This window comes from Limanda limanda, chromosome 13, assembly GCF_963576545.1.
Source record: "Limanda limanda chromosome 13, fLimLim1.1, whole genome shotgun sequence".
Taxonomy (NCBI): domain Eukaryota; kingdom Metazoa; phylum Chordata; class Actinopteri; order Pleuronectiformes; family Pleuronectidae; genus Limanda; species Limanda limanda.
Window position 1 is genome coordinate 5,779,601 of NC_083648.1, and position 12,520 is coordinate 5,792,120.

Genomic DNA, 12,520 nt, shown 5'->3' on the forward strand with positions numbered 1-12,520 from the left:
TCCACCACACACCAGGCAACATGCGCTGAGCGGACGTGCGTGTGGAGCTCCGGTTGATGACCAGAGGTTTCCTGCACACACCGGATCCGGAGAGCAGCACCAGACCCGCGGAGGACAAGTTGTGATTCCAGAAGAGAAGAGAAGAGAAGAGAAGAGAAGAGAGGAGAGGAGGAGAAGAGAAGATCCGAGAGGAGAGGAGAGGAAGAGAAGATCCGAGAGGAGAGGAGGAGAAGAGAAGATCCGAGAGGAGAGGAGGAGGAGATGAATACCAACGATGCCAAGGAGTACCTCGCCCGGCGGGAGATCCCTCAGCTGTTTGAGGTGAGAGCTGCTGGCGAGGGGATGAGCTGGAGGTACAGGGGGGTGCAGGTCTCACAGTGTGTGTGTGTCTGTGTGTGTGTGTGTGTGTGTGTGTGTGTGTGTGTGTGTGTGTGTGTGTGTGTGTGTGTGTGTGTGTGTGTGTGTGTGTGTGTAGCATCGATGCTTTGCAGAAATCATGTCAGAATCAGGCTGGGGATTATTTTTGTGTGATTTTGTCACAGATGCCACTTAGATCATGAAAAACCTGGAGGTAGATTTCTGCATTTAATAGATTGATGGATTCATCATCATTTTTATAAACCACTTCCTAACTAGTTTTTAATACGACTAAACAATCACAATAGTCAAAGATGGAATTTTAACCAAACTCAAATCTCCACCTTTTTGTGTTATTATCTTCCGATGGACATGATGCAGCCTCTCCACTGAGATGCTCTCAGATAGAAACTGTTATTTTATCATGAAGACCAAAAAGAAAATGTGATCATATGACTCGTCACTAATAATAATGGTGCGTCTGTGCTATAAAGTACGAGAGGTTGTTTAAAAATGAATAATAATGATTCATAATTATATATCAAAGGCATATCAAAGGTACTTAAGGCCGGTCACTGTTAATAACCTCAGTCCGACACAGTATAATAACTTACAGATATATGATAATGAAATATAATCTTCTTTTTCCCTGAGGGGAAACTAAATTGGCTCATCCACTTAATTAGAGCCAGTTCTGCTGATTGGTTATTACACTGAGCAGTAAAGTGACACATTATCATCATAACTGCAGAGAAGTGCTGCTCATATAAAAGCGTTTTTATCCTCCATCAGCCGGGAGAAGCTTCTTGTTTTGCCTGCGTCTGATGGGGGGAGAGATGAAGTCCCAGAGGAGGCTTTTATTTTCAAACATTCTGGGTCATGGGGACCTCTCACATGCACCACTGCTTAGTCCTCCTCCTCCAGGATGATAATAACCGGTTTGTTTGCACAGCTCAGTCCAATTTCATGGGCTTCTGACTGGATGAGATGTTTTGATCCCGGCCGGAGACGAGCCACGGCAACCAGCTCTGCACTTCATTAAGGCGGCTGGAGAAACAACCACATCATTACGACTCAGCCCTCTCACTCGCTCTGCCTCTCTCTCTCTCTCTCTCTCTCCTCCAGAGCCTGCTGACAGGTCTGATGTACTACCGGCCCGACGACCCCATCGACTACCTGGAGGTCTGTCTGCAGAAAGTCAGGGAGCTGGGGGGGGCGGACAAGGTGCGGTGGGACACCTTCGTGGGCCAGGAGAAGAAGTCCCTTCCTCCGCTCAACGGGGGCCAATCACGCAGGTCCCTCTTCAGAAACGGTGAGCATGAAGCTAATCTCCCAAGTGTAATGTATCAAGACCATAATAGCTCATTGTTTCAACAGGAAAACGCCTGTTGAGGTTTTGTGCTGCAGCCGAATGAGCTCAGTCGCAGCAGCATTGTTAAAACTGTTGATCTTGGAAGCACCAGCAGAGTTTTTAGAGCCAGACGAGATAAGAGTTGTTGTTATTTCATCCTTCAGTGGCTGGAGTTTTTTGTTTTTTTTCGAGAGGCTCAGCTGCGTGCATCACTTCTCTCACACAGATTCAGAGCCAGAAGCCAGAACGCCCACAAACACAACATGTCCACAACACCTCCTCGTGTTCGCGGACAGAATCCAGCGTGCAGATCACAGGTGGAACCTCCCGGATCCCTGTGCTGCCTGAGACGAGCAGTGCATTTATCGTCTGTTATGATACAGTTAAAAGAAAAATTCAGAGTCCACGAAATGAATGATTCATCTTGGCAGTGATCCTGATCTGTACAGTAGGCGTAGCTGGCACTGCACATGCAAAACTGGTTTCTAATTTGCAAAGCAAAGCAAAGTTCTCCCGTTTGCTAACAAACTATTTGCATAATTTATTGATGGCATTGTTTGTTCATTCAGCGACATGATAGGGGTAATTTAGATTTTAGCTTTACCGTCAAGGCTTCAACATTCTCCTTCAATCAAGATGCACCAAATTACACTCACTCATAGATATAAGTTCCCTAAATATGTCAGATGTTTTCATCAAGATCCATGAATTATTCTCTGGGAAGTTTGAGACAATGTCGCTAAAAATAACTTCAAGTTTTGTGGAAAATCCGTTCAGTTGTTTTCGCATGAAGAAGAGAGAGAGAGCACCTCCTCGGCCGGGCTAATAAAGTCATGTGTGCATTAATAAGAAGCTTGTTTACAGGCGTGTCTCTCCCAGCATGCAGCTGCACGGAGATACTGTTTGTTCAACAGAAGCCTCCGGGCTCACAAACAGGATTCACAACACACACACAGGACTCCTGTTTTTTGAGATCCACCCTCATCCTGCTTCTCGTTATATTGTGCAAACGATGCCTGTGAGGTTTGCCAGCTGCAGGGTTTAGCTGCTGGGAGCCACAGCCTCATCGGGGGGGGGGGGGAGAGATTTCCAATGCGCTACGAGCTCAGAGTTTTAAAAACATCTGCTGGAAGAAAAAGCAGCTGCCTCTTCTCTCGCAAGTCATCCTCCTGATTGTCTGAGTCAGAAATGTCTCCGGGATAAAAGTAAGACGGAGGGAGGAGGCATTAGCTGCACTAGCTAGACTAGGATTGCAGCAGGACTGCTTGAAATACCGTATTGAAGTTATCCTTCAAAATATTTACCCTATCAATGCTGCTAAAAAACTTTAATCTAGATGATGTTTTCCTACACTTGACATCTATTGCACTTCAGTCCGTCCTGGGAGAGGGATCCTCACATGTGTCTCTCTGAGGTTTCTACGTATTTTTACCTGTTAAAAGGGTTTTTTAGTAGTTTTTCCTGACTCTTGTTGAGGGTTAAGGACAGAGGATGTCACACCATGTTAAAGCCCTATGAGACAAATGATGATTTGTGAATATGGGCTATACAAATCAAATTTGATTGATTGATTGAATTAGCACATTTCAGTGTTTTACTAAATACTTTTCATCTCTGCAACAGTTTTTGAAGTGTTTTGCCAAATCGTTTGCACTGAATTGCTCCTCTGTTTTCTTTCGATTCAACAAATCCACATTTCTAGTGACTGATGCGTGTGGTGTCACCGCTGGAATTGTGCATCAGCGCTATAATTAAACTACACAGGATCGCGATAATTGCTGCTCCTGTGGAAAAACATGCACGGAGGATTTCTATCTTTGTTGAACGTGTTTTAATCGAGTTCCTCACAAGAGACAGATGTGTAACTGAGAATGAATCGTCTCTGAATTCATCACACGTGAAGAATTTCTGTGAAGGATTTTTGTTTTTTTTAACGGGTTTGTTGTGAAATGGGATTGTCAACAGTTGAAATACACTGACAGCTGCACCTGTAGCTGACAGAACTAAATGATGGTTCCATTTGTTGTCATTTAAACCTTTTGTACGTGTGTGTGTTTGTGTGTTTGTGTGTGTGCCACAGTGTTGCCCGACAGTCCCAACTTCCCCTACAGACGCTACGACCGCCTCCCCCCCATCAGCCAGTTCTCCATCGAGAGCGACTCGGACCTGTCGGAGACGGCGGAGCTCATCGAGGAGTACGAGGTGTTCGACCCGTCGAGACCACGGCCCAAAATCATCCTGGTCATCGGTAAAGCAGCAACACAACCAACACAACATCACAACTTCAAGTATCCAACCTCACACAACACAAATGAGGAAACACTGATAAGCCCTCATCTGGATTCCTTGGATGTTTTCCACGAGATAACGAAGCCTGATACATGAATGTAAAAAGGTCAAGAATACAGAATAGAAGTTTATGTTTTCTTTACTGATTATCTAAAAATACACAGCCTGGATGGGAACAGCTGGGGGAGTGTGTGTGTGTGTGTGTGTGTGTGTGTGTGTTCCAGGTATTACCCATGTTCTGGGGACCTCAGAGCTGTTTACACGATCCCATTAAGGCGGCATAAGCAAGTCTCAAGGATGTAAATCATTACATTACAAGGGGAGGACATGTTTAAGGTTAGATCAGGGTTAGCTTACGATAAGGATGTTTCCTGGTATTTGAACGTAGCCTCACCTCTCTCCCTGAGTATCATCGGGGGGGATCTGGTTGCGTGTTGTGACACTCACGCTCTCCTAATCTGATTTCCTCCATGCGCCCGTGCATTACCCTGTCAGACACATTCATTAAACTCATAAATTAAGCACGGCAGCTGCATAATAAGAGTAATGCCACTGGAGAGAGGAGGCGGCTATTTATAAACGCTCTTTAAAATACTTTAAATAAGCAGGAATATGACCTCAGAGTCTTTTCAGAGCGATTTAACCTCCATCAGTTCTCTGTGTGTGGCTTTATGTTGTTTACCTGGGATGGTCACACCATAGATTTATATATAAAGACTAGATGTCTCGTTCGACGGAGCCAGACGTCCGCACATGGCGGCCATCTTGCTAGGGGGCATCTCGCTCACCCATAACATTGTGTTGGTAGTGGTAAATAACCATAACTTGCTCAATTTACAACCGATTTTTAAACGATCTGGTTTGTTATAAACGTCAGAGATGTAGTTATGACACTGCATAAATTATTCATTTTTTTTTTAGAAAATAACATAATTATTCATAAGTATGCAGTAACTACATCTCTGACGTTTATAACAAACCAGACCGTTTAAAAATCGGTTGAAAATTGAGCAAGTTATGGTTATTTACCACTACCAACACAATGTTATGGGTGAGCGAGCTGCCCCCTAGCAAGATGGCCGCCATGTGCGGACGTCTGGCTCCGTTGGCCGGCAACGCAGACGAGACATCTAGTCTTTATATATAAATCTATGGTTCACACACGTTCTGTGATGTGGAGGTCGGTTGTTTCCTCTCAGCACGAAGCCACTTCCCATCTAACCCTAACCCATGGGCTCGAACGCTAAACAACAAAACCCACCAGGCTCTATGATAAATTGCTTTTAAATACATATTACATTACATTGGAATATTTAATTTGATCTATTGGTGGTTTTGCAGCAGCAGCAGCAGCAGACCTCAGATATTTGGTCTGCAGGCTGTTCATCCATCTGCCCCCCCCCCCCCATCAATCTGTCCGTCTGTCTGCCTGTCCATCTGTCCCACTCTGGGGAAAGACGGATCTCAGAAACCCCCTTTAAGGGTTGAGGTTAAAAGATGGTTCCTGTCATTTCAGGTCGTTCTTCTCTCACTGATGTTCGTGAAAAGTTGTTTTGTTTTGAAAGTTATTTGATGCTTTAAAAACAAGGTGACACGTCATGACTGACAGCTGAGACAGACTCATGATTGGTAGAGTGTGTAACGTTGGGATTTACTCTACCGGCTCCTTAAGGCCAATTTATGCCTCTCCGTTTTTTCTATTACGGACAGATAAGACCGTCCTATCCGTCGTGGAACGCCCTCTCCGAGCGCCTCGGAGAGCTTTTCGTACACGTCTGATTTTTCTAACTGTACGTGTTTATTTCGGAGACCCCACGGACAGCTCTTGGCTGTGATTGGTCCGCGAACGACATCATTTCCGTATGACGTCATTTCCGTATTACCGGACCTCAAACTTCCTGTTTACTTGTAGCAACAAACACGAACACAACTATGATTCTACGATTAATGTGACGTGTGTGTTAAGCCAGCGGAGTTGTCCGGCTGACGGTGGCTCGTTAGAGCACTGACGGCATGTGTGCACGGTCACATACGGTTATAACGAGCTTTCAAAACAGCGCTAGCAGGCTAGGCTAGCGGGCTAGGCTAGCCACCATGCTAACTGCGGTGGTAACAGTGCAAGAACCCGCCGTCACGACTTTAATTCCACTTCTATCATGACACTGTTTCTATAATACCGTCAGGTTAGAAGCAAACACTGGATAGTAGTTAGTGTCGGGAGTCCCTGCTGACTGTGTGTGGAAGCTGGGAGGGGAGCTAGCTCCGGTTAGCTTCTAGCTACATGTAGCCTCAAGCAGATTCAAGCTGTGGAATCAGCAACACAGTTCGGAAACAAGACCTGGGAACCGCTGCGCTAAGAAACAATTACATCAGCATTTTGACCCGCTGGGTGTCACTTTATTTAGTTCTGTTAGTTGCCATGGTTCAGTGTGTGGGAGGCAGGCTAACATGTAAACAGACACACGTGGACTTCTTCTTCCCAAATGGGGTAGGCTTCTCTGAGCTCGTCTTCCGTTGCGCCACCTATGGGTTTGGCGATGAATTTTTTCCGACGTACTGTGTCGGAGAAGTAAAAATCAAAAAGACTCTTTGCCCCCTCGTGGAGCCCTCTCCAAGAAACGGACACGTAGTAGTATATAAGAGCCTTTAGATAGCGACGCTTGTATCCGGAATATTTTGGCTTCATTTCGGCATAATTGGAGGAGGAGGAGTCGCGTCATCCATCTTTATTTACAGTCTATAGCACAAAGGTTGACTTGGACTGAACAGATTTTAGCACTTGAAGCCAAACACCAGCTCAACACTTGCAAATCAGCAGATCTTGTGAGGACAATTATCATCACTTGGCTGTGAGACCTCCAGATTCTCATTTAGATCCATCCATCCATTTCTGACAGCAGCCCCAGGACTGGAGGACTGGATTACCGATGAGCACAGCTTGTTCCCAGGCTCTCTCCTCACCTCGGCCTGGCCGTGCTTTTCCACCGGAATCAGTTTCCGAGCGGTTGTCATTTCTATGGTGACAGGAGGAACTCTGAAATCCTGGAAGGAAACTCGTGTGTCAATCAGCGAAGCAGCATTCCGGTCGTCAAATGGCTTTTAGAGGCACTTACCTGCGAACAGGCCTTTCACTAAGTGACAGCCTCACACCGCTCACCACCATTAAGATACTGAATTGAGTTGGATTCCCTGTGGTGAGGGTGATTTCAAAATGATCGTATATGTCGCTTCGGTTTTTTTAAACTTTAAAACTTACCATTTTGTTTTAATTCTGTTGTGTAACAGCAAAGAATTGACATTTAGATGAGTCGTGTTCATATTTCTCAAACGATTCATCTTCCTCCCGTTCATCACTCCTCTGCACGATCAGCTTTCATCGCCGGAATAAAAGAGAGAAAACTAGGATTTGTTAGCGAATGTAGGAGGTTCACACGTACCTGTTCCTCTCATCAACACACACACACACACAGGAACAGTCTGACTTTCTCTCAGTCATACACACCAGCGCCTCCGCTAACACACCCACACGCCTAACGTTTCACACTCACACATTCCCACACACACACACACACACACACACACACACACACACACACACACACACATACACACACACACACACACACACGTACTCTCTCTCCCAAAACATCAACAGCTCTCCCTCTGTGCCCAGGTGGCCCTGGCAGCGGCAAGGGAACACAGAGCCTGAAGATCGCCGAGCGCTACGGCTTCGTGTACGTGTCGGTGGGCGAGCTGCTGAGGAAGAAGATGATCCACAACGCCACCAGCAACAGGAAGTGGAGCCTGATTGCAAAAATCATCACCAATGGCGAGCTGGCACCGCAGGTAGCAGAGAAACAGAGGAGGCGAGGGGTGGGAGTGTGTGTGTGTGTGTGTGTGTAGAGGGGGGGAGGAGATGAGTGGAGGGATCAGCGCTGAGTGTCCAGTCACTCGTGGGTCATTATCACAGCGGGACTGTAATAAGGGGCTAATTATCAGCATCCATATCACATGCTGGGAGAGGGATGCTGCTCATTAGCATAATCCCTGCAAGACAATGATGGAGGCTGATTCCAACACGTAGTAAACACCTCACGTTTCTCAATTCAACGTATATATATAACATCAGATTAGAAATGGTCTGATGTTGACACCCGGCGCCTTTTTGCGGTTTGAAATTCACACAGAGTGCAAGTTAAATCGCATTAAAAAACAAAAAAGGAAAATTCAGTCTCCTGGTAAAGAAAGGCAAATCAAGGCAAAAGATTACACTGTAGCTGGTACCACCATTTTAGATTTTTCTTCCTGAAATGTACAGGGGCATACAAGTAAAAACGAAATAATACCTCAAACAGAAATAAAGTAACTTTGTAAGGAATGTGAACTAGAAGTGCTTTTCAGCTCTCTACTGAATTTAAGACTGAACGAAGGCGAATACTGTACTTCATCACATTTACAGGTAAAGACTCATTTCAACTTGACATATCCAAGGACAAAGAAAGGACCAAACAATAACCCTGCACCTCAATATGGATGGAATGAGCCAAATGAGTAGTTACAGTCCATTGTTTGTTAAGATAGGCTTGATTATGAAATCTGTAAGCTTATGTAAGGATGAGAGCTGCATTCATTTTCCCATCTTCCTCTTAACAAGAGGGCAAACACTCGAGGAGAGAAATCCTCCGTGCATTTCCTCTTGTAGCCTGAGTAACGGTGACCGTGCTCATCTGTGAGTCTGAGTGCAGCAAGTACACAACATCATTTCATCGACTGTCAGACAACGACAGTCGACTTCTGACGAGAGGCGTTTGGATTTCTGACTGGTCTCAAATTAAAGACGGGTTGTGCTCTTGCGTCTCTATCTTTAGAAACGTCTAATCTCTAATACAGTGCAGCTCCATGGAGTGAGTGCATGACGTGCTGACCAGGTGATAGTGTCGTGGAAATTTATCAGGAGATTTGAAATAATGAGTTTGTCAGATCGGAGTTGTCTTTAGAGGTTTAATTATTATCTCTGCAGAGGTTTACACAGCCAGACAGCAACATGACTCAGAGTGCAACCAGGAGAAGGTAAAAAGGAAGGGATTCTTATACAATGTGATAAACAGGAAACAAAACAGAAAGCAGACACACAAACCGTCTGCTGTCTGGCATCACTGTTACACAAAGAGGAATCAAACCCAGACAAATATAGGTCAACAGGAGGTGGAAGACATCGATGTTGTATCAGCTAAGTGCTCAGAAAACAGTCAAAACAGTAGAAGACATTCTTCACAGTGGTAAGACATTGATCAATGGAACTTTCCATTACAATAGACAGTTAGAAGAGCTGCATCATGGGAGATGTAGTGTTGAACTGGGATCAGGGTGGCCACGTGGGAAATGAGAAGTATCGTACCAGAGGCTTAAGATTATCATATTTCCAGGACAATTAGCGTAAGAGCACAGTAACAGAAACTCCCTCGAAATAAAACAGATAATTCTTTTAATAAAAAATGACAAATATTTGGTCGTTTTAGATTCCTATGGATTTTTTTTGTTTTTACCATTTTCTTTTTATTCAACAATAAGTACAACAATACAAGTCATCAACAACGTCGACAACTCGAAACAGAAAACAAAAAATGAAACCTGCTGTCATGTCAAGTCTGTGTCAACCGCCATAGAGTCCACTTCCTCCATTTACTGTCCTAAGGGGTTTTAGGACAGTAAATGTGTCATCATGGGCTGTGGGAAATTCAAACACAAAATCGTATTTTTAATTTAACATTTTATTAATAAAACAATAGTTACTCGAGAAACATATTGGCAGATTATTAACAATGAAATCAACTGACTGCAATGTGGCTCATATTCTTTTTGCAAACCAGCCAGTGTTGCATTAAACCTGATGATGGTTCATAAGTGTCCCAGATCTCATTTTGCAGCTCAGTATTAAGTAAAGTGCTGAGTGTGCAGCGTGTGGGGGGGGGAAGTGAAGTGGGAACCAGGGAGAGATTTGGGATCTAACGACGACTCTGTTGTGTGTCTGTGTGATTGCTGCCGTGTTGTTGTGGACAAGTCGTCTCTATCGGAGTCGGAGATGATCTTCCGATGTCTTGTGTTCCTGCGAGAGCTCAGACACCACACGGCTTTTCTTCGATGAGCTTTTCTCATTTTGTCTTTACCTGCGTACATTAATCTTCTTGATGGAGCTGAGACCGGCTCTAATCCCGGCTGCTCCCGATCTGCGGTTAGAAGGGAAATTAAATGTCTGTGTTACTCAGCGTTTGGCCACGACCACGGTTGTTATTTTTAGACCGCAGCGCTGCTCACGTATCTCTGCCATATCGCATGATGCGTTCTGCCTGGAGAAATACATCCGTACGCGTTGACCTCCTCCAGCCACGAGGAAGTAAACGATGATGAAAGAAGCTAAGACTCTCTGCCCCCGGGTGCACTCCAGACAATCCTTCTGCTGCGTTCAGAAATATTAAAGTGCAACTGGATAACAGGCGAATTATGTTATTATGTATAATTAAGCTTTTAGATTTCTATCATTTTCACAGTGTTTATTTCTGTAAATCAGCTTAATTTCCAAAGGGCTTTTTAATTAAAACAAACGTATTATGTCTCTCATGGTTTTGATTGAAAAGCAACTTTATTATAAGCAGACTGTAAGAAACTCTAAGCAAACTGCCCCCCCATGGTTTTGGCAATTGCAATGTGACAAAGTTAAAATGCTAAATTTGTGGAATCCTCAATTAGCCCGAACTCCAAGCATCTGGCTAATTGTCGAGATAATTGTAATGATCACACATGTGGTAAACAGTGGTTTATCAAGCAGAGAAAATCGTTTTTTATTGCCCTTTAAACATGTAAACACAAACCGAGGCACCAAGCGACGCTGATCCTGAACCTTGTTTTTGTTTTGTCGTTTCCTCAGGAGACAACGATAACTGAGATCAAGCAGAAGATCATGAAGATCCCGGACGCTCACGGTATCGTCATAGACGGCTTCCCTCGAGACGTGGGACAGGCCTTGTCCTTCGAGGACCAGGTGAGTGGCACAGCTGTGGCTCGGGAGGTAGAGCGGGTCGTTCACGGGTGGTTGAACCCCCCCACCCCGCCCCCCCGTCTCATCCAGAAGGGTCCTCAGGCGAGCTGCAGCAGACGGCTGAGCTGGATGAGTGATACACAGTTTATATAAGCGCCGTGTGAATGTATGGGTGGAAGTCACTCGAGCACTCTGGGCGGGCGATGACACTAGAAAGTCGTTTTTAAAAAATACAGTCCATCCATTTTACCCATTTTTCAGATTTGTTCTAGACGCAGGGTCTGTCCAATTATTTCAGAGGGGGTGTCACAACTGTTGTGTTGTTTTCACACACAAAAGAGCCGTGAATCACTTATGCAACTTCTCTCTCGGTGACAACAACATGGTGGATGGAGGGAGCCGTTCAGGAGAGGCTTTTGACTCATTCTTGTGATATCGTGTTGTTTTGTTGGCTGTAGAATCTCATCCACCCACTGTGTCCCTGCTGGGCCGGAAGAACGTCACAATCGGGTTGCGTTGCTAACATGATGGCAACACATCCATCCCACATTGGAGCACATGATGTTTCTCTTGTAGGATCTGAACCGGTCTCAGAGACACTGTTGTTACTTTGTGATGCAGCAAAAGCTCTTATCTGTACATCCAACACACACACACACACACACACACTCCAGCTGCAGCAGTGTGTCATGTGAGGATGGCAGCTCTGGTTGAGTCGGATCGGGGTTTGATGCCGGGTGTTGGATATCAGAAACGTCTGGAGGTCATTGTGAGGTCATTCAGACTCTTTGACAAATTATACATGTTTAATCAGTTATACAAGTTTAGTTTAGAAGCTTTGTCTCCTACTCTCTAATTGGAGCCAATCAAAGTCTGGACTAATAGAAATTAGAATGTAATACTTCTGCATGCAATTTGCATTTTTGAAATTTGAATTCTCATCACATCGCGACACATGAGTTATCGTGCACACTGTCATTTTTCAAACATGTCATATTTGTGTTTCCATGGCAGCAGCCGACTGACGTTTAACGATCGAAGTTGCACCGTTAACTTTTGTTCTGATTGGAGACCAAAGCCAGTTTTAAACAAGCAAACCACAAAGCAACTATCCCATTATTACATTTAACATTCGCTGTATGTTGTAGTGACATAACCAGACTGTTAAAACACACAGGGGAGTCTTATAATTACACCACACTGTACGTACATATTAACTATATTTAGATTAGCCCGCTAAGGTATTGCTCCACTTAAATATTATCAGTACAGAATGAGCCTGAATCAAATATTCATGGCTCCTCTGGAGAGAAAGTCTGCTCTCACCACCGAATAATAAATAACAAATGTGTACAGACTAAATAAATCCACTGATTCAAAGTAAATATATAATTTAGACGTTTTTCATTCATATTCATAATGAAGAAAAGTGTAATTTCATGATCATTCTTTTGATAAAGCTATATGGAAGCGAAAAGGTCTCACTA

At 44.4% G+C, this 12,520-nt stretch overlaps 1 protein-coding gene across 1 annotated transcript in view; it reads left to right on the forward strand.

The window, feature by feature from the left end:
* The first annotated feature begins 261 nt into the window (after nucleotides 1-261).
* The window catches only part of ak5 (adenylate kinase 5), a 57,251-nt gene continuing 44,992 nt past the window's right edge, over nucleotides 262-12,520 (forward strand). The window contains exons 1-5 of the mRNA XM_061084231.1: nucleotides 262-321; nucleotides 1,483-1,669; nucleotides 3,789-3,956; nucleotides 7,671-7,843; nucleotides 10,923-11,036. Coding sequence (XP_060940214.1) covers nucleotides 262-321; nucleotides 1,483-1,669; nucleotides 3,789-3,956; nucleotides 7,671-7,843; nucleotides 10,923-11,036 — 702 coding nt within the window. The remainder of the gene's footprint in view (nucleotides 322-1,482; nucleotides 1,670-3,788; nucleotides 3,957-7,670; nucleotides 7,844-10,922; nucleotides 11,037-12,520) is intronic.